At 45.3% G+C, this 20958-nt stretch overlaps 1 protein-coding gene across 4 annotated transcripts in view; it reads right to left on the reverse strand.

Moving 5' to 3' along the window:
• Positions 1–20958, reverse strand: part of MYOM1 (myomesin 1) — a 709264-nt gene that overhangs the window by 299379 nt on the left and 388927 nt on the right. For all 4 annotated transcript variants that reach the window (XM_085605828.1, XM_085605831.1, XM_085605829.1 and 1 more), the window contains 4 exons: positions 13656–13723; positions 11366–11479; positions 5550–5637; positions 73–111 (listed from right to left, as the gene is read on the reverse strand). In XM_085605828.1, the coding sequence (XP_085461954.1) occupies positions 73–111; positions 5550–5637; positions 11366–11479; positions 13656–13723 (309 nt within the window). The remainder of the gene's footprint in view (positions 1–72; positions 112–5549; positions 5638–11365; positions 11480–13655; positions 13724–20958) is intronic.

A 20958-nucleotide genomic window follows, 5' to 3' on the forward strand; every position in this document is an offset into this window, starting at 1 on the left:
ACATTTTAGAAGAGTCTAGTGACACTGAAGAAGATACAAGTATGTGCTGACCTTAAAGCGTGCGATGCTTACCTATCTTTTTGCAGACAGCGTTCATTAAATCTGCAAATGCTGTGGAGACATGAAAAGTATAGGTTTGTACATTTACACGTGAACAGGTGATCATTAACTACACTCCCCGAATGAGCACTATTCCCCATACACGTTTCCACTTGACATCAACGGACACACTCTGTTTTCTGTACTGGGATATGATCATTCACGACATTTTTTTACTGGACTGAAGGCCTAGGACAGATTGACAAAGTCACTTTACGCAATATTCACACTTAAATACAAGACCGCACCATGTCCTAAAAAAGTTAACATGACTTGACAAAGAAGAATAAGTAGGTCCTGCACCGACCTCTTTCTGAATATAGCTACTGTTTGGTTATCACCTAGAGGCGTCCAGACTTGAAAGCTCACTCCGTCCCACTTTTTGATTAGCATAAGGATTGAAACTTTAAGAGTCATTTGGCAGGACTGTGGCTTATGCTGGTCTTAATTGTGTGGTACTAATACACTGGACAATTGACAAGAAAAGCAAAACCAGACTGACAAGAACCTATATCAAATAAACTCAATAAGGATATGACATCTCCAGTTGCAAGACATTTCTTTGAGTAAAACCATACATAACACACATAGGTTTCCAAATGATAGCTGAAGCTAAGCCTTTTGGCAAACTGAAGTTTGCTTCTATCACAAAAGAAAATGCTTCATTAGACAAATTGGCAACGTTATCGCTTGAAGATCTTGATGAAACTTAAAATTCACTGTGTTATCTGTGTGTGAGGCACTCAATTATTCCCTCCTACCTCTAGTGATATCTAAAGGGCTGTGTAACCTTGTAAATAAAGAGGTGTTTGCAAACAGTGATGAACCTCTTGGAGTATTAACTACTTTGTGTAAACAAGGACACATTGGACTATTGGAATAACACAAATTTTGATCTGATAAAACCGACTGATTCTATCAAGAAAACATTAACAGGTACTGTAAAAAAGGAATGCCATAAATAAAGACTACAAGAAAAAGTATAATTATGGTGATCAAAAGTACTAGTATATGGATGTCTGAATGATACAAGATTACTAAAATGAAGAATCATGGTGAAGTGACAAAATGTGTCTGACAGAATAGTTCTTTAAGAAACTTGGAATTACAAACAAGCACATTCAGGATTTTGCCTGTCACAGCACTTGGAGGATCCCTGACATGCAGCATGAGTTCTGGACACTCTTTATCCTCACAACCCCTGAGATGGTCACAGCCACTGTCCATCCCCACCCCTCAACAGAATAATATTTAGGGACAGCCTTGCAAACAGACCAAAGTCATTTCTGATGCTCTAGCCTCCTCTGGATAAGAACCAGAGTGAAAGAAGCCAGACAGATGGCAGCTAAAGATTTGGAGCTTACATTTCACATTCTGCCATACTCAGTACTCTTCAGTCTAGGGACACCTACGTACAAAGGCTGAACTGGGCTCCCATGTCCTTCCACAACATATATCCTGCAATAAAGAGACATGTAGCCAGCATTTTTACAGTGTGGAGCCACCACCTCGTTCTTAAACTAACCAAACAACCCCAAAGCCCCCTATGCATACAAAGGTTCGGTTTGTTGACCAGAGAAACTATAGGGCTTTAAAGAGTGCCCAAACAAGGTGTTATGTTCCATACCTGGATGCGGGGAGGGATGTCGGAGTTACGGCAACAACCTCTCCCATTGTCTGTTTATTTGGATTTGTGCCAATGTTGTCATGTGGCTTTACAGGTAATAAGTAAACAGGACATGTGTTCGCAGTGGGAGCATCAAAGTCCTGTGCCAGATGTATGCACTTACATAGTGGTGCACTGCCAGTCTGCTGGCAACTCAACAACAGGGGTACCCTATAATAACAGCGTTCTCCTGTGTGTAATCAAGAGGACTTGCCACTAATAGGAGATGTGCTGATAGGTTCCTTACATTTTTCTCCAGGCATGGTGGTGAACCTGGGGTTGTGTGGAATGGTTCAGGGTGGAGGGGGTGGAGAAGATTCAGGACTGATAGGGGGTGTGCTGATGGATTATCTTTGCTCCAAGGAGGCCAGGAGCCAGTCCATGGTCAAGTGTAGGACACTTGGACAAACAGAAAGGATCCACCACCCCCTTTCCAAGAGACATTCTAAAGCACTGTGCACAGAAGGATGGCAAAAAGACTGATAAATTATATTAGAACATTAGAATGATGGGAGCTCCATGGTAGACACTGAAATGGGTTTGCCACTGATAATGGCTGGTATTTGCCTACTGCTCCAACATTCCGATGTTTGTCTTTCTGTTTCTACCTTTTAATTTGAAAACATTATACTCTCAGTGGGTGGAATGTTCTAATAGCCTTACAAACCTTCTGCCTTGTGGTATACCAGTTGTTAAAGGCCCTCTGCCTCACTATAAGCCCTTACCTGCGGCTCAGGCCTGTAACTTGGTTTTATGGCTTTTAACAACTGGAATGGCCCTCAGCAGTGGGCTATAAAGTTATATTGCACCCAGAACATGAAATAGTGCTCTGGGACGCCATATGTGGAATTCACATTGAAACCCTCAAAGTTCTATGCTACTGCCTAGTGACTGATATTTAGCAATGCATGAATTCACAGTGCCCAAAAATGGACCTGGAAAAACTGTGATTAGAAAATGGGCCATGGAAAAGACTACAAGTTGTCTTATAACAATTGAGGAAAGACTAAAAGCTGAAAAAAATGAATATTACCTTTGACCTTCTAGTGCACTTACGTAAGAAGTTAGGATAATGATGCCACATTGAAGAGGCTTTGTTTCAGGATAAGTGATGGTTGGCAAGAACAAACGGTAATAATATTAAAGGACAGTATTGGATAACATGCTATGATGACGATTTGTGAATGGTCTTTTAGAGAATTCAAATCCCTTGAATGAAGCGCTTCATTGCTGAACAAACTTCATAATTATAAATTTCGATGTGGGTCTATTCAAATATAAATACTGAGGATTGGACTGTGATATTACTCATAGGAAATATCGAAAAATTCATATATAACTGAGATTATTAGAGGGTTAATCAAAGTGCATTGTTTGATTTTCACTGGCGTAATTCCGGTTTAGTGAATGGAATTCAGACACATTTTCCGCTGAAAATTAGAAATGTGTGATCTTTTCTGACTTCCCATCATGTTATTGTTGGGGAGTAACTTAAATAATTTCGGGAGGATCCGAGGAAGGAGTACGGATACTCCAAAATGTATTAATCAAAATAGGTTAATCTGGTAAAATTAGCATAGTTAAATGGATTTAAAGAACAGAGAATGAACAATTATTCAGATCACTGAAACACTCAAATAATATAGAAAGTCTGTTAATTTATGTTTACTCTTTTGAGGTGTGATGATGAATATTTAACAATAATGGTAAATGGTCTGTAGCCATCTGGAATAACGGTATGATATATTTTACAAATCTTTATAAAACTTAAATTGAAGAATGCTAATATGGCCTTAGTGCTTGACGTAGCGGGTTCTACTGGCCATTAAAGGCCCGCTCCAGCATATGGTGGGGGCCTTTAATAAGGGAGCAAGCCTTTAATGGCGGATAGAGCCTGCTACGGAGGGCTCTAAGGCTATTAGAACATTCGCCCCTAGAGGGAAGAATGTTCTAATTTGCATTAGAACACTGGAATGTGGAGCACTCCATTGAATACAATGGAGTGCTCCGAGCTTCTACAAGCCAGTAAAGGTCCGCAAAGCAACATTCCAATGTTGTTTTACAAAGGCCTCTCTGCGCCCGAGGGGATTTAAACCCCCTCGAACTCTAAGAGGCCTTTGTTTTATTTGTTAGAACATTCTGCCTCTAGTGGCAAAATGTTCGAATAGCCTTATAGCCCTTTGTAGCTAGGCAATACCGGCTATTAAAGTCCCGCTCCCTTGTTAAAGGCCCTCGCCTTCGGCTCCGGCCTTTAACGTTGGGGCGAGCCGTTAATAGCCGGTATAGCACGCTACGACAGGCTATAAGGCTATAAAACAAGGGCCTCATGGAGCCAGAGGGGGTTGAAATCCCCTCGGGCTCCCTAAGGTCTTTGTTCACAGTTGTTGCTGTGAGCAAACTTTGGAATGTTGATGCTCCAGCAACTACCAGCCATTAGAAGCCCAGAGCACTCCATTGTTTTAAATGGAGCGCTCAACATCCTGGTAATTAATAGCAGGCATCAACAGCCCACTGCTAAAATTAGCTGATGATAAAGAGTCACTCTTAATTGCACGTCTGTAGTCAAGACTAGTAAAATCGCAGGGGTTGCAAAGTACAGCAAAGGGATTAATTACCGTTATTACAGCTTGCCAGCTAAAATGATGCCCTTGCCATCTAACTTTACTGTACAGTAGCTTCTCAGTTTTACAGTCACATTTTCAATCTAAACTACAGAATCATACTCTGATAAATGGTTTTGGTACATTAGGTAAAGTAATATTTATCCTCACTCTCCCATGGCAAATGTATTTGAAAACAATTTGCATAGTTCTTGAATGTGGCTAAAATAACTTTTAATTATTTCATTATTTTTTCGCTTGGTATCACTTTCGCAAAGAGGGATTTATTGGGTACAGGGGCCTGGCTGGTAGCACCACTGCAGGCCTTCAGAAGATCCAACTGCACTCCCACCTGGTCCTGTGACATCCTGTTTGAGAGGGTCTCCATCCGGTACTCCATACAATGACACAACGCTGTCTTGTTAATGCCAAGTTTATGAAACATTTAAACACCCTGGATGACAGCAGGTTATTTTAAAGTATACACATGCCGCCACATCGTGGCAATACGTGGCGCTCACTGGTGCTGTAGAACCGAAGATCGAAGATAACAGAAAGAAGTAACCAAAGCGCCATTGGACTTACATTGTTTCATTATCTGCTTGCCAGCTTAATCAATGAAAGGTATATTTACAAATCATGGCAAATAATGGGCCTGGTAATTACTGTTTGTGTGGGGAGGGTGTGGTGATTAGTAGGTGCACATATTGCATCCACTTCCAAGTTTTTGATGGCCGGAATGTGAAATTACACCAAACTGTGCATGAATTAGTCCAGTTCGGAGTGTGCAAAATGGTACTATGAGCAATTTGCTACTGGAAATCGGAGTTGTAATCCTGTTTCATGCACACGCTTTCATTCTCCCCAGAATGGGATTAGCGACCCTCTCATAACCACGGCTAAGTGTATCTGATGACACATTGCTCATTGTTTGTAATACCTAATTTGAATGGCTGGGATCAAAGTTCATTGCATGAGCCTCACCTTACTAAGAAATCAATCAAGTTCACTGGTTGACATTATGCTTACTACTTGGAGTGGCTATTGGGTCATACCAAAGATATTGTCTTCACCAAATAATCTGATTGGCTGGTTCAGGCATTTGGTCAAATTAAACTTACACTGGGATCTTATTTCTTCTTCCCTCTTAAAAACCATATGGCCGTTTTGCCAGCTTCCCTTACCTGCATCCACCAGTTTCAGCATACTTTTGTCCTTCCCTCTGTCATCCTTAAGGATCACTTCATAAACACCAGTATCCTTCTTGGAAAACTGTAAAAGAAAAGTTTTTAAATATATTTTTAGAGGGTGGGTATAGAGCCCTACAACTTCTCATCAGACCTTACACTGTACTTGTTATCATCTCTCTGGTTGATCCCTCCATGAGCAGAAACCTTCAACATGACCCAAAACAGATGTAAAAGTGGTGCAGTGATGGAGAGGTGTAGGGGAGAGGAGAACAGAGAGAGGCAAGCTATTTTATGAAGGTCTCAAACTAATCTATGGACCGTACAACAAATTTGAAAATGTATTTTATGTGATTTTGGCCTCTGGTCTTTCGCACCTTAAGACAATACATAAATAAATGCATTCTGTTAAACAAATAAACAGTGAAAAACAGCTAATGCAGAAGATGGTCTTTTTCGGCTCATAAAATTGCTTCATATTCCTAAGAAAATAAAGTACATCATGTGAGTGTCTTTTCCTGGGTGGATCACGTGCCACATAACTGAACTGTTTCTTTACTGGAGGCATTCCTCTGTTCTCCACACTATTCCACTCTACTGGCTATGAATTTGCCAGACTCTGAGTCACTTCCCTGGTTGTGGATTCAAAATTTTCTCAAAATAAATACAATTGAATTTCTGGCTCCTTCTTGACCATCCCATTCTCAAGAAACTGCCTGGTCGTTTTTTTGTCTTCTTGGATACTATAGTGGGGAGGACAGGATGAAGTAATTTAGATCTTCTTTCCGCTCACATACGCATGTTTCAGATCTTGTTATTTTGAGCCAACTTCAATTTGGGCGTCATCCACTTCTGGCTAGAGCGAACAATCTTCTTTCCTGCAGACCTGTGAGCTTCGTTAGATAGGGCTGAGGTACTGCGGAACATCAGACATTCCTACCAGCTTTTGTTCAAAGTGTTTTTCGAAGTCTTGCCCTTGCATCTCCTGGTGGTGGTTCATCAACCTTCTCTTAACCACAGCATATGTGTTTCTCCAAAGTACTAAGGGTTGATTCGAGCCTGAGGTGCTGAACTCCAAGCCCAGCTATTTGGCTTTCATTTTCCAAAGATGCATGGGCATAAAACAATAGAGCTTAGAGAATCTCCGCATCTTAAAACGCTGTGCTCTGTTGGTCAATCAGACAAGTACCCAGTTAATTTAAGGAGGAACACTTCATACCAGTGCAGGAAATGGACAGGCTAGCCTTGACAAGTGTTCCTTAAATCCTTTATGGAATTCTTCTGTTGCTTCTAGTCAGAGAGGAGCATGTTTCCACCAAGGACGGCTCATTCACTGCAGTGGAGTGCTAGGCTGGTGCTTGAGGTTTTACATTCATAAGTTCTTTGCCCATAGTCTGCAAAGTATTCCTATATAATTGTCTTTCTGGGCCCATTTGAGTGACCAGAAGACTCCTGCTTGATTACAGACTTGTATCTATTTGCTCTGCTGCAGCCCTTATTGTCTCTCGTAGTCACTAGATCAGGGCCTCTTTCTATTGTGTGTCTTGCTTTACCTCTTGTGGGGAGGAAATCTCTCTTGGTTGTCTTTAATTGTGTCTCAGTGCGAATTTTCTCATTCAGGAAAGATCTCTTAGACTGTGACAGGTCATCTGTCTTAGTGCCCATAGGACACGGATGCTCTGAGGCCTGTCCTAGGGCAATACTTCAGTGCAGTGCCAGGAATTTTCTCCAGGCCTTACTATCACTAGTGAAAGTCCTGCCATTTCTGATTCAGCTGCGGGTTCAAAGGGGCGCGTCTTGCGTATCATTGGGATCTAGCCTGGTCCAGGACCTGAGCACACAGCCAGAGCGGCAGGCTAGGCTGGGGACCTGTTCTGCTCTATTCCCATAATGTCACCCCTCTTGCAGCTGTTGACATCTAACAACAAGGTTTATGGAAGGGGCTCAACACATGCTCCTGTGGTGCTGGCCCCCCACCCATATGTGGACCCCATTCAGCCTTAGGCCAATGAATGTCAGTGAGATATTGGATGCTCAGGGGTCTTTATCAAATTCTGCAGGGTGTGGCGGGCCATAATATTGTGTTGTGGCACTAGTTAATAGCCTGTGCCGTAATGCAAAATGATGGGACCACCCTGCAAAATATGAGGGTCTCCTCAGCCTCCCATATCTTACAGATATTCATTGGCCTCGGTCTGAATAGGGGCCCTCGGAAGGGCTGGGGCCCTCTAAGGGGCTGGGGGTCCCCCGGTGCCACACAGGCTTGCTCTACACCCTTGCTTACGGCTCTTTTTGGTCTTTTGGTTACGATCTAAGGGCAGGCATTGAAGCTAATGGCTGTCTTATTTTTTGACCCACTGCGGTTTCTCTAGAAGCACTATGCCACATGCATAATTTAAGAAGTGATGGAAAGAAGCCTCGGTGACAGGAATCCGCCTCTTATAAATTACTCTGATGTTATGCTCTGCGCGGCTGAGAATTCGGGAATGTTGATTGACAACATTTAAGTGCACACAATTTGTCAGTTACCTGGAAACTAGAAAATACAATTCACACGTCTGAGCATATCTGAGCAAATATTTAACTTTATAACTGCCACTAGACACGTGCAGTGACAGAGTGACAGAACAAGACTCTGTATCAAATACATATCAGACATTACATTTATACTTGAAAAGAATAACTGCATATTTTTTTGTAAGATAGCATTTGTACTGCTACACGTAAGTTGAATGCAGCAAACCATGCGCAAGGAGGATAATGGCACAGCGTGGCTCGCACAACCCTTTTTGTGGAAAAAACAGAATCGTTGTACTTTGCTGTCAAAAGTTTGACAGCAAGTGCCGGAATAGACCATGTTATTTAATTAATATATCTACCCACTAATGAAAAGTCATAGTACTTTATGGCAGGAAAATAAGACCAATTCACATTTAAACTTTTTAAGGATGGTTTTTAAAAAAACATGCTTTTCCCAAAGTCCTCTGCTTTCAAATTAAGAGGATTATGTTCACAAGCTGAAAAATAATGGCATTTTAGTAAGTAGCTTTTGCACAGTGGCTAATTTCTTTTTTATATATAAGGTACTAGAATGTGAGTCAACAATGGCAGTCCAATAAATTGTATTTAAAATGTACATCCTTGATGCACAATAGTCGGAGTTCCAAACATTTGGCGGGAAGGAAACATACCCAACTAGTACCATGAACACTGAAAATGTACGTGACATAGGTGGTTGCGCGATGTGCTAACCTTTAGAGCTGCCATCTTTGTTCGAGTATCAGACCACACAATCATGGAGGCTCATGTGTGAGACATTCCTTTGGAAAGTTTTTGTTCTCTTTCATGTCGGCCCAGCATCTTTGGGTGACCCTGAACAGTGTCTATGCTTCCTAACTAAGAGATGACTGTGGAGTCACAAAGAGGTCATCCTTCTCTCCTGGACTTGTGAACCTCTATGCATGTTTTTTGTTTACTCTGCCGAGCTCCTCAGTGCTGGTTGTTGGGCTCACACTGATGACACACAACTACATGTGGGGCGTTCATGGGGGTCATATTTAGATCAAGACTACCATACAGGCGATATCGAAGGGCAGACAGATGCTCAATCCCACGATGACGCATTCTGAAGCCAGAGGTGATAATGGGAAGATGCTGTGTTTAATATCTAGAATATGCTTTTTATTCTTTACAATCTTAAGGAGTGTGTGAGCTCCAACATCTCCTAACCACACATGCATGAGCAACATTGCTTCCTTTCTGAAAGGTAGATTTGACAGATGGGTGATAAAGAATGGAATGGTGGAAAGACACCATGCCTCCCGGACTACTATTAGCAAGGAGCTTGCTCTCGAGAAGCATTCAGGCAAACAGTAGCTGTAAGGCATCAAAAGTGAATCTCAAAAAGCTGGCACACTCCTTGTAATACATTGGTAGAGCATCAAATACAACATCTCTGAGTCTTTGCACATGTCTAATGCTCTCTTTGTCTCTGCTGGCTCCTTCAGTACACATTTATGGCTAGAAGTGTCCCAGACAGTCACACACTATGTGATAGTCTGTCTTTGAAAACTCCACAAATGCTTCCAGAAGAAAAGCATTTGTAGGGCTCCTTTGTTGATTCACCACCTAAACTCTTTCACGTTTTATGGGAGTGCTGCAGCACCTCTCACACCCCTAATTCCAGAAAACACAGGCTACGCGGTATGCTACTAAGTACCGGGTAAGTAAAAATACACACACAGCTTCACAGGAGACAAGATGAGAAGCGAGCTTATTAGAGTGGAAACAGAATATCGAACAACAGATGGATCTTTCTAGATCACAGGTGTCCAATTTTACTTCAGACAAATATTTTGGGACAGCCGCATAGCATACATTTACATACAAGTAATGTGAATGGAACACATTTTCATAGTCAGTGGGATCCTGAAAACCAGTTATGAATTTAGCCTTCCTCTTCTAGATCTTTCAAACTTGAAAGATGTTTCATATTGAACACCAGGCTGCACCAGTGATGTGGGTTCTGGATGTATCACGTACTACTTATGATTTCATGTGATGCAACAGGTGCGGAAAACATCTTTTCAAAGCGCCATCTAGTCTTTAGAGTCATGTAGCTAGATTACAGATGAACAATAGTAATAATCCCTAAATCGAAGTCAGAGGAAAGTACTAGATGAAGTAACTTTGTTAAGATCAAACTGACAAACTGGTAAATGCTTAAAACCAGCGTCCTTTTAGGAGAAGTGGAATCATTTTAACATATATAATAGTGTATAATAGTACTTAAGTGAGCGTTCAAATGCATAAAGCCTCTATAGACATTACATATTGAAGGCATCCTGTGGTGAAAAAGTGCTTTCATAACTAGAGGTCCTGGTTTTTCAGGATTAATAAAAAACAGGAGACACCCTCGTTGATCAGGTTATCAAGAAAAAATATTAAACTGATGAAAACTTAGTGCTGGATTAACAGTAATAAAGGTTGTTGCCATGGAGAATTCGTGAGTCAAGAGTTGCCATGAGCATGGACAAACTGTAGTATTATCGGGGTCTACATCTTTTGTCAAGTTGTATGCTTATAGGTTTAAAATGTTCTGTGCTCTGCACCTCTAGCTACAGAGCAGGTAAGTCAACAAGAAGGTCATTGGGTGAGCATTCACTAGCGCCAGCTAATCCAAGGTAGTTGGCAATGATGGGATCCGCTGTGTCTAATAGGCAGGAAATGGACAATTTCATTGTTCCTTGATGCTAAAGTGGCACGCGAGATATAAGCTATGATGTTTCTAAAAAATTTTAAAAATTTGTGAAACATTTGATAGGATCTGTATAAATCAACACAAGGCATAACGATCTGGACAGATTGAAGCACCTTCAAATGTTTAAGGAAGCCTTCCAAAACTTGGCCTTACTTCCAGATTCAGACAGGTCCGCCACGCCTTATATACTCTATGCTGGAACGGCGAGAGGATTTTCAGTGCTCCAAGCATAATATTATTTTGGTCCCTATACACTGAAAAAAACAATGTTCATGCCTTTTGTAATTATTCACATCACACTAGGTGGCCCTAGAGTTGCTGCACGGCCATGTGGTACAGAAGCGTCTGCCCTAACCACATGCCTCTACCCGGCTCTTGCCCTCAGTGTACCCTCCCATTCCTAGAACAAAGTGTGATGTGTTGGAGGTCACAAAGTTGTGAGGTCCCTATTCTAGTAATTGTATGCAAACTTTGTGCACTCGGACAGCTTTGAGCTCCTTGTGCCATGCAAGAAACAGCCCATTGATAACATATAAAGAAATGCATATGGTACCTCTGAGATCAGCAGAGTACAAACGCCATCCTTGAAGTCGTGTTTCTCATCAATCATAATATCCCGCTCATCTTTGTACCAAATAATATTGGTTTCTTTCTTAATATTTGCCACCTAAAACAGTGAAAAGATTGTTATTTAGTAAACAAGCAATATTTTATGATACCTAACCGCATAAGCACCACTGCGACAGACATTCTTAATAAACACCTTTTGAGTGCGACAAAAATAAGGGACATGCGCCAGATAACATATACTTATAGTAAAAGAATTTAATACAAATGTGAAAGAAAACACATTCTGCCTTTGTTCCTAATACAAACGTAGCAAAATTAGTATATATATATATATTGTTTTTAACGGTTATTCATAAATTATTTCCATATATCATGCCACTTTTCAAGAAATTATTCATAAAGTGAATGGCGGGGGGGGGGGCTTCCTCAGGTTTAAATTTAATACGGAAAAGTTATTCTCTCAACTGTTGAATGAAGAAGTCACACCTGCCATTCTAAACTAGAATATGATTACATTGGTCTTCTCTAGAGGTAAGCTATTTTGCATATGCATTCAACACATTTTATAGATTGCACTTAAATAAGTTCTTGTTAAAGTGAAAGTACAATACTCACCTTGTGCATAAATGTACTTCCAATTTAGTGATTAAAAAACGAATTTAAAAAACTCCTTGTGCGAATTTTGTGGTAATTTTCTTAATCATTTCTTTAATAATACATCACTTACTTTATGTTTAAAAGCATATCAGTGACATAGAGACAAACACAAGTATAAACCTTTGTTAGTTCATACTTGGTCCGCTTGGACACTTCTTATGACATATTCCCCCCTGCCGCAAGGACATACAGAGGTATCCTGTATGTTTAATTTAGGATACAGGATTGGCCACTGTGGGGACGGTTTGATAGAGTTCAAACATGACAGCGGACTATAAATGGAAGTCTAAAACGCAGAGAAAGGAGAGGCCTTTAGAGGCAAAGTCTAGACACAATGTGGTTTTTAGATGGGATTAAGATACAACCATAGAGGTAGGATTTATAACAAAAATGACACAAAATACGGCTTTAGGTGTTTCGGTTCCTGCCGGTGGTCAGCGCTGACAGTTCTTAAAAGCACGAGCTGAGACAGGTCCCTATCGGGTTCATCACTTCCTTTGAGGTAGCTTCAAAGAGACTCGGTATAGTTCTTTCACAGTCTCATCATTTCAGAACTGAAGCATTTTCAATATTCTATATAACAAAGCCGTAGTTGTTGCTTATTTATCTTAGACAGCTAACAGCTACTGACATAGCCAATAATCCTAACTTGTTGTAGGTTTAATGTTACTTGTTGTTTTATATATCTGGATGCAATAAAAGAAGCAGAAAAATACCAGTCGGCCGGCACACTATGCTACACATAGATTTTTAGCTTCTGTGTTTTGAAGCCACGCCATTAATTACATTGGCTACGCCCCTTTGAGAGATCGCCCACTTAAAGCCCAGCACAAAGTTGTCCTTTCAGCATGGAAGCAGTAGTAATGAAACAGAAGCGACTGAAAGAGAAAGCAGGAAGAATGTGTGGGTAATTTAACAAACAGTTAATCACAGGGGTACACGCTGATGGGGTTTTAGGTAGGGAAGGAAAACTGTAGGAGGTCACGGAGACCTTGTAGGGTTGATGTCTTCTGAAACTTGCAGGTTGATGGATAAAGAGTCGCCATAATAAGGTATTCGGTTGACAACAATTGAGTGTAACCAAATTAAGATCAGAGGAGAGTTAAGATTAGGACAGACGATGTAGAAGGGTGAAGACAATGACCATGGACAGAAGTCACAGAATAGAGAAACAGAAGGTTGTGCGGCAGGTAAGGCAGAAGCAGAGGGTGAAATATGCCATTATTTCCAAAGAGCGTTGTGTGAGAAGAAGAGAGATAAGAGATAGGAGAAATATGCCCTGAATAAGCAGAAGGCCATCCTTGTGCTCGTTTGGAGCTGATCGGTTTTAAATGTGGAGAAGTGTGGTTCCATTTTGGAGAAAGACAGTTAGCTATCATTATGCAGCTCCTGCTGTTTCTACATTAAGAGAGTTATTAGCCTACAGCAATCCAGGCATTGCTGGTGATGACCTGGGGAATCCATGCAAGACAAAGATTTCAGGAGCTTCCTAGTCCTAAAGCTGCCATATGTAATATAAACCATAACAAATAAGTGTTCTTAATGCATCTGAATAAACTCATTGTTAGAAGGAATTTGCAAATGTCTAGCAAAGATTGATGATTGACAATGTTTACCTTGCATTTCAACAGTACATTGCATTCTGTGGTCACTTCCCATCCAAGATACTCGACAAAGTGAGGACCTAGGAAATGCAAACAAATCATTTATACAACAGGAGGTGGGCTACATAATTCAGATACATATACATATATTTTGTGGGAAACAGCGGTTTCAATGCGGGTAATACCACGCGGGTAGGTTACAACCCGGACGTTACATCGTCCGCGTTGTTACCACGCATGGCATTACATCACAAGTCATTTCAACGACTTGCACTAGATGGCGCGCAACACCAGGGAATGTGTTGGATTTTAAATCCAACACATTCCCTGCTGTTGCGCCAACTGGAGTAGGAATAGTAATTTATACTATTCCTAAGTCCAGCATGCCATCTAGTGCAAGTCATAGAAACGACTTGCGATGTAAAGCCATGCGTGGTAAAAACGCGGATGATGTAACGTCCGCGTTGTAACCTACCACGTGGTATTCGTTTGCGGTGTAAAGAGACATATTCATATTTTGTGTACATATAATAAAGCAGTTCTCTTGTTTGGTTACCACATTTTTGCAAGAATACGCCTCTCTTTACACAAGATATGTCTGAAAATGTTACAACACAGTACCTCCTCCTGGTTGCACGAGTAGAGAAATGATTAGGAACGCAGAGATTACCTGACATGATCAGGGTGTGAATTCTGATGTTTACAGACCTACTAGGACCACAAACATTGGCCAATTGACTCAAATCACTCCAATACATGGGAGGTTGTTAAAACGTGTATTATTGAAAAAATCGACGCCCTGACAGACCATTTGATGGTATGATGAAGAGACGTACTGGATATGATTTGGCCTGGATTTCAACTACAGATTGAGCAACATTATGGTCTATTAATCCAAACACAAGACTTTTTGTACAGATCACATTCTGATCTCTCATATTTCAATTGTGATAATGGAGAATAAAAGTAGGTGGGTGTAATAAAATATTGTATTAGGATCACATAACTTGTTTAAATGGGTAAGCCAAGATTGATCCCAGGATTTCTGGTTTCACTTTGTCAACTCATTCAGTAGGTGGGTATCTTCTTCTTATGATTTGTCTTAAATGTTTGGCGCTTGAGTTTAGAGCATGGGTGTTAGGCAGACGTCACATGGAGGCTCAGCTCATTGTGATCTCGAGGTTCCAAGTGGCCCTCGAACTGAGCCAGAGCCGGGCATCTGGGTCAAGCTTTCAGTTGTTTGCCCATCACTAGGGAGGCTGTCACTATTGACTGACATCTGGACCTACACCGTGCTTAATTTGAGCCGGTGGTTTCCAGTGCTTGGCACTGTCACTTAATTACCAACACCAGTACTTATGACAGTCTGCCGCACAGTGGCGCAGTATGTTTAATTTTGAAATTAGCACAACAATAGTTGTTTTATAATAATATACAATAAAAATGCTATTACATCCTTGTAGGAGTGTGATGGTTAGTACTTTTGTTTGTACTGTCATTGTCAGCACTGGCAGCGGCAACGGGTGGTGTAGGCTGCATTGGCCTACTGAGAAGGGCCTATTACAAATTAAGTACTGGACCAACAGCTGGTATTCGCTCAATTCACATACTCCGCAGCAGAAAGAGGCTACAAAAGAAGACTTAAAAATAGAAGTACAGGAGGAGGAGCCTAGCGCGCATCCAAGATGGTCGTGTGAGCACAGGGCTCCCCGGACCCTCGCTGCTCCTCGGAATTTATCCTGACTCTATCCTGACTTGGTTGATGGAATCTGGGAGACGAATGCTGGCTGAACACTAAACTCCTTTCGGAAATCAAATCGGACCTGGCAATCCGGAGTTATGGTGGTTTGAACTTTTGAGGCCCACCCGACGGCTGTGCCCGAGGCGAGGGTGATCTGTGGAGCCGGGGCGTAGTTGAACAACAACGGCATCGGGGCTGTGCCAGTGGCCGTCACATCACTTTCGGTTTCACTTTTGGTCTTTGAGGGGCTGGACTGTGGACTTGCTTGGTGCGACTGGGCTCTCATTTTGCCTTCGCTTGATGCCGGTGGCTTCGTCTGCTGCCAGCGTGGTCATTGACGGGGGTCCCTTCGCTCCGCCATATTGCGGCCTGTGGTGCGACACGCGTCTGCCTGGCCTGTGCCACCTCGACGCTTCCTCGGTGGTCCCCTTCGGCGATCGAGGTTCTCATGGGAGGCAAGGGGGACCCCGAGAGGCGTAAGACCAAAACATCCCTACGTGGGGGACCGGTCCAGACGAACAACATGGACCGCTACACTCAGGGTAAAGGATCCCCCGGGACGGCCACTGTCCACCCGGAGGACACCAGTGGTGGCCCGTCCGTTTCTCCGGATCTGTCCCTGCAGGACATCATGGGCGCCATTAAGGGCATCAGAGAGACCATCGCTACGCAGTACGAGGCCTTGGCCCGTAAAATCGACACGGTGGCCATTGACATTACGCTAATCCGGGCGGATCTCTCTAAGACTAACGAGAGGGTTCAATCGCTGGATGTGCGGACGTCCTCCCTTGGTACGGACGTGTCGGACCTGCAGGCCACTCTCGGCGATCTCAAGTCGGCCAATGATCTGATGGCCCGGCGGCTGGAAGACTTCGAGGGACGGGCCCGCCGCAATAACATCCGCGTCATAGGCGTTCCGGAGACCTCCGATAACCGCCCGGTTGATCTCCTGGTCGAGGAGCTCATCCTCAAACATCTTGCTCCCGCTGGCCTGAGTAAGTTTTTCGCTGTGGAGCGGGCCCATCGAGTCCCAGGTGGCCGGCCGCGACCGGGTGCCCTCCCGAGGCCTATCGTTGCGAGACTTTTCCATTACAGAGACCGAGACGCGATTCTGCAGGCCTCACGGGTCCATGGCCCGGTCCGACATGAGAACTCGTCCATTAACTTTTTCCCGGACTTCACCCAACTTGTCCAGAAACAGCGGATGGGCTTCCAGGGGGTGAAGCGGCGTCTCCGGGACCTCGGTCTCAAGTACTCTATGCTTTATCCTGCAAGGCTCCGAGTGGAACATGAAGATCGGACTACCTTTTTTGACTCTCCTGCGACTGTGAGTGACTGGCTGGATTCGCTTCCGGACCGGGGTGACCGGACTGGGCACTCTGCCGGTACCGAGGGTGGCGGGTCTCCTTTGGAGTGACTTATGGTCCCGGACTCTGCCATGTTGTACTGTTCGGCTGGGTTCTACTTCTTTTGTGCATTTTGTTTCACTATGTTGTGTGTGGGGAGCGGGCGGGGACGGGTCCCTTCCCTCCTCCGGGGTCTTTTCGTAGAATGGGGTTTGTAGGGCGACAGGCACACTGCAAGTTGGGGTGGTTTTTTGGACCGCAGGGGTGCAGGGTGGGGGGTGTTGGAGTTGGGGGGGGGTTGGTGGGTGGGTGGGGTTGTTTGGATTTGTGTTTTTTGTTTTCAAGGCGAAGTATTGGCTATGGTTCATCCTTGGGTGTTGAGCTCTTTGCTAGGGGGCCCTTGATCTACTGGAGGGGATGGGGGGGGACGGGTTGAGATTGATGTCTTGGAACGTCAATGGATTGGGGGACCGTATCAAACGGGGTGTTGTGCTGCAATATCTGCGTCGTCTGACTCCTGATGTGGTGTTCTTACAGGAGACGCATCTGGTTGGCAATGTTTGTCGGGCTATGAACAGGGGGGGATATCGACTTGTGGCCCACTCTGGTTTCACCACTGGTTCGAGAGGGGTGGGCATTCTCTTGCGAGTTTCACTTCCGTTGGAGATCACCAGGGTGGTCCCAGACGATAGAGGGCGCTATGTGGCTCTGACTGGGAGGTGGGAGGGGCAGTCCCTTTCCTTGATCTCGGTCTATGTTCCCCCGGGCCTCCAGAACTCCACCTTCTCAGACTTGGGTCGGATGTTGCTTGGGCTTCCTGACAGTCTTTTGCTTATGGGTGGGGACTTTAATTCGGTTGTCTCGGGTGACGTGGACCGTCATCCGCCCAGGGCCCTCCCTGCTGCCCAGGCGTGGCTGGGCGGGCTCCTGGAGACCTTCGGTCTGGTGGACTGTTGGAGGTTAATGCATCCGACACAGTGTCAGTACACCTTTCACTCTGGGGCCCATGGGAGTCTCTCCAGACTGGATTATTTCCTTATGCCCGCGGCCCAGGCTACTCGGATTCGAGAGGTCAAACACCTGGCCAGGGGTATTTCTGATCATTCCCCACTGTGGTTGCTTTTTGACACTGGGTCGCGGTCCGCTGGGCGGATCGCTCCTATTAACCCTTGGTACCTGCGAGACCCCAAGATCCGTGATAGCCTGATTAAGTCGATTGATCAATATTTTTCTGAGAATGAGGGGTCGGTGTTATCCTCGGTGTCCCTGTGGGAAGCTTTCAAAGCAGTGCTCCGCGGGCATGCCCTGTCCCAGATAGTGGAGGCCAAGAGGGTTAAGAGAGAGGCGGTTGTGACGCTGGAGACTGAAATATCGGGGCTGGAGGCAGCCTTGGAGGCGGGCGTCACCCCGGATGGGCTGCATGCCCTCAGCCTGAAGCAGTTTGAATATAAGTCTCTCGTCACTGATGCTGCCAAGACTATGTATAGGGAGCAGCAGGGTAGGTTGTATGATGCCGGAGACAAGGCGGGTAAGCTGATTGCCTGGTTGGACAAGAAGGAGAGAGTGAATCGTGTGGTCCCGGATCTTCGGGTGTCGGATGGAGTGTGTGTGACTGAGCCTGGTGAGATTGTTGAGTGTTTTGCTGACCACCTCCGTGCAGTGTACTCCCCGGTGTCTGATAGAGATGAGGACGACTCTCGTCTTCTGCTTCGGGATATTGCCCTGCCTGGCTTATCCGTCGAGGACCGCGAGCTGATGGATGCCCCTTTGTCTGTCGAAGAGATAGCTACTGCGATTCGCTCCCTCCGCTCGGGCAAGGCTATGGGCCCCAACGGTCTGCCGATTGAACTATATAAGTTGCGCCCGGATAAAATCGCGCCTTTCCTCCGTCATATGTTTCAGGAATCGCTCGAGAGGGGTTCCCTTCCTGACGACCAGCGTCTGGCTACTATAGTGGTGATTCCCAAGGAGGGTAAGCCACGTGACCGCTGTGCCTCCTATAGGCCTATTTCCCTGCTAAATGCCGAACCCAAAATCCTTGCTAAGGTCCTCGCCAATCGCCTGCTGAGCGTTATATGTGACTTGATACATCCGGATCAATGTGGCTTCATCCCACATCGTAATACCGCTCTCAATTTACGGCGTCTGCACGGCGTCCTCGCTAGGGCTGAGTACTTCGCTGAACCGGCCATATTGGTTTCCCTAGACGCCACGATGGCCTTTGATACCATTGAATGGCCATTTCTTTGGGCCGTCTTGGCGAAGTTTGGTTTTGGAGAGGGGTTCCTTAGCTGGGTGAAGCTCCTTTATGCTGGACCAATGGCTCAGGTGGTTGTCAATGGGCGGGTTTCTCGGCCTTTCGCTCTCGGGAGGGGAACTAGGCAGGGGTGCCCGTTGTCCCCGCTGCTCTTTGCTCTCGCCCTGGAACCGCTCGCTGCCTGGCTCCGTTGGGAGCCCTCGATTAGAGGACTCCGGTGGGCCCCGGGCTTCGAGGATCGGGTTTCATTGTACGCAGATGATATCCTCTTGCATCTCACCTCACCGCGGAAGTCGCTCAATGTTCTCTTTGATGTCCTTACTTCCTTCGGGAAAAACTCGGGTCTGATAATTAACTGGTCCAAATCTTGTGTGTATCCTATCTCTGGTAGTCTTCCTCTCTTGCCACCTCAGCTTCCGCTCCAAATATCTCAGTCCGGCTTTAAATACCTGGGGGTGTACGTTTCGTTGGATCCGGCGGTCCGCTATGAGCAGAATCTCCTGTCTCCGCTCCGGCGTTTGAGGGCAGATACGGTGCGGTGGTGTAAGCTGCCCTTGTCTCCGCTTGGTCGCGCGGCGCTGTTTAAAATGATGTCCCTTCCCAGATTCCTTTATGCACTCCAGAACTCCTTTGATGTCATTCCTGCGGCCTACTTTAGGGAGGTGGAGAGTTTGCAGAGGAGACTGGTTTGGGACGGGCGATCGCGTATCGCTTTGGCCAAGCTGACTCTTTCCTGGTATGACGGGGGCATCGCGCTTCCTGATATTAGACGGTACTATTGGGCCTCCCAGCTGTCTGCCATTAATCATGCTACGTACGCTCCGGGTTCGAACCCGGCATATGAGATGGATAAGTTCCTGCTCCCCGGCGGTAACTATAACAGAGCGCTTTACTCGCGGTCTGCTGGTGGGGCCCTTACGGGCCCTACCAGGATTGCGGTCCGTGTATGGAAGGCGGCTAACGTAGCGATGGGCTGGAGTGAGCGTTTAACGTGCGCCACTCCTCTATTCGACTCAGACCGCTTGGGAAGCCTCTGGACAACGAAAGGCTTCGAGCGCTGGGATAAGATCGGCATCAGCAGAGTGGGGGACCTGTGGGTTAAAGGTGCGGTTAAATCCTTCGCGGCGCTTCAGCGCGAGTATGAGCTTAGTGACAGAGAGTTCTTCCGTTATGCACAGGTTCGGCACGCCCTGCTTTCGGTCTTTGGGGAGGGGACCACGGTCCCTTCTTCTTCGCCTCTCGAGGACCGCATACTCGATGGTCACGTCCCCGACAGTACTATCTCCCTGATTTACAAAAAACTGATAAACAATCGGGCTGACCTCTTGGTGCGTCTTCGGGAGGCATGGACGGGAGATGGGGTGGAGCTGGACGATGAGGACTGGCAGACTGCACTGTCATCCCCTAAGGAGGTGGCCATCCCGGCCCGTCTCCGCCTGGTCCAGCTTAAGATTCTCCATCGTGTATATGTGACGGGCCCCCGCCTGGTCTCGATGGGGTTTTCAGACGACGGACTCTGTAAGCGTGGCTGCGGGCTCAGTGCTACCTTTCTTCATATCCTATGGGAATGCCGCGAGGTGGCGGAATACTGGCGCCGGGTGCATGATATTATGAGACGAGTCACCGGGGTCGCTCTGCTGCCGGAGGTGCTTCGTTGTGTGCTGAATGTATGGGAGCCCAATGACTGCAATGTGGCTCAGGCTCGGTGGGCGGCCTTGGGGAACATGATTGCAAAGAGAGATATTGCACAGCTTTGGGGTTCCCAGCGGCCTCCCACCATATCCGTCTGGAAGGAGAACATGGACTGGTGCATGTTCAGGGAGAAAACGGTGTATGTGGCTCGTGGTAAACCGGGGGCTTGGGGTAGAATTTGGGGGCAGTGGAACGCGTATCGTGGGTCTATCTGTGCTCCCCCTTTGGTGGATACGTCCGGGGTTGCCTCGTCCCCCTGATCCTTGAGGGTTACTTGTG

The sequence above is a fragment of the Triturus cristatus genome, chromosome 5_1 (genome assembly GCF_964204655.1).
Source record: "Triturus cristatus chromosome 5_1, aTriCri1.1, whole genome shotgun sequence".
In the NCBI taxonomy this organism is placed as follows: Eukaryota; Metazoa; Chordata; class Amphibia; order Caudata; family Salamandridae; genus Triturus; species Triturus cristatus.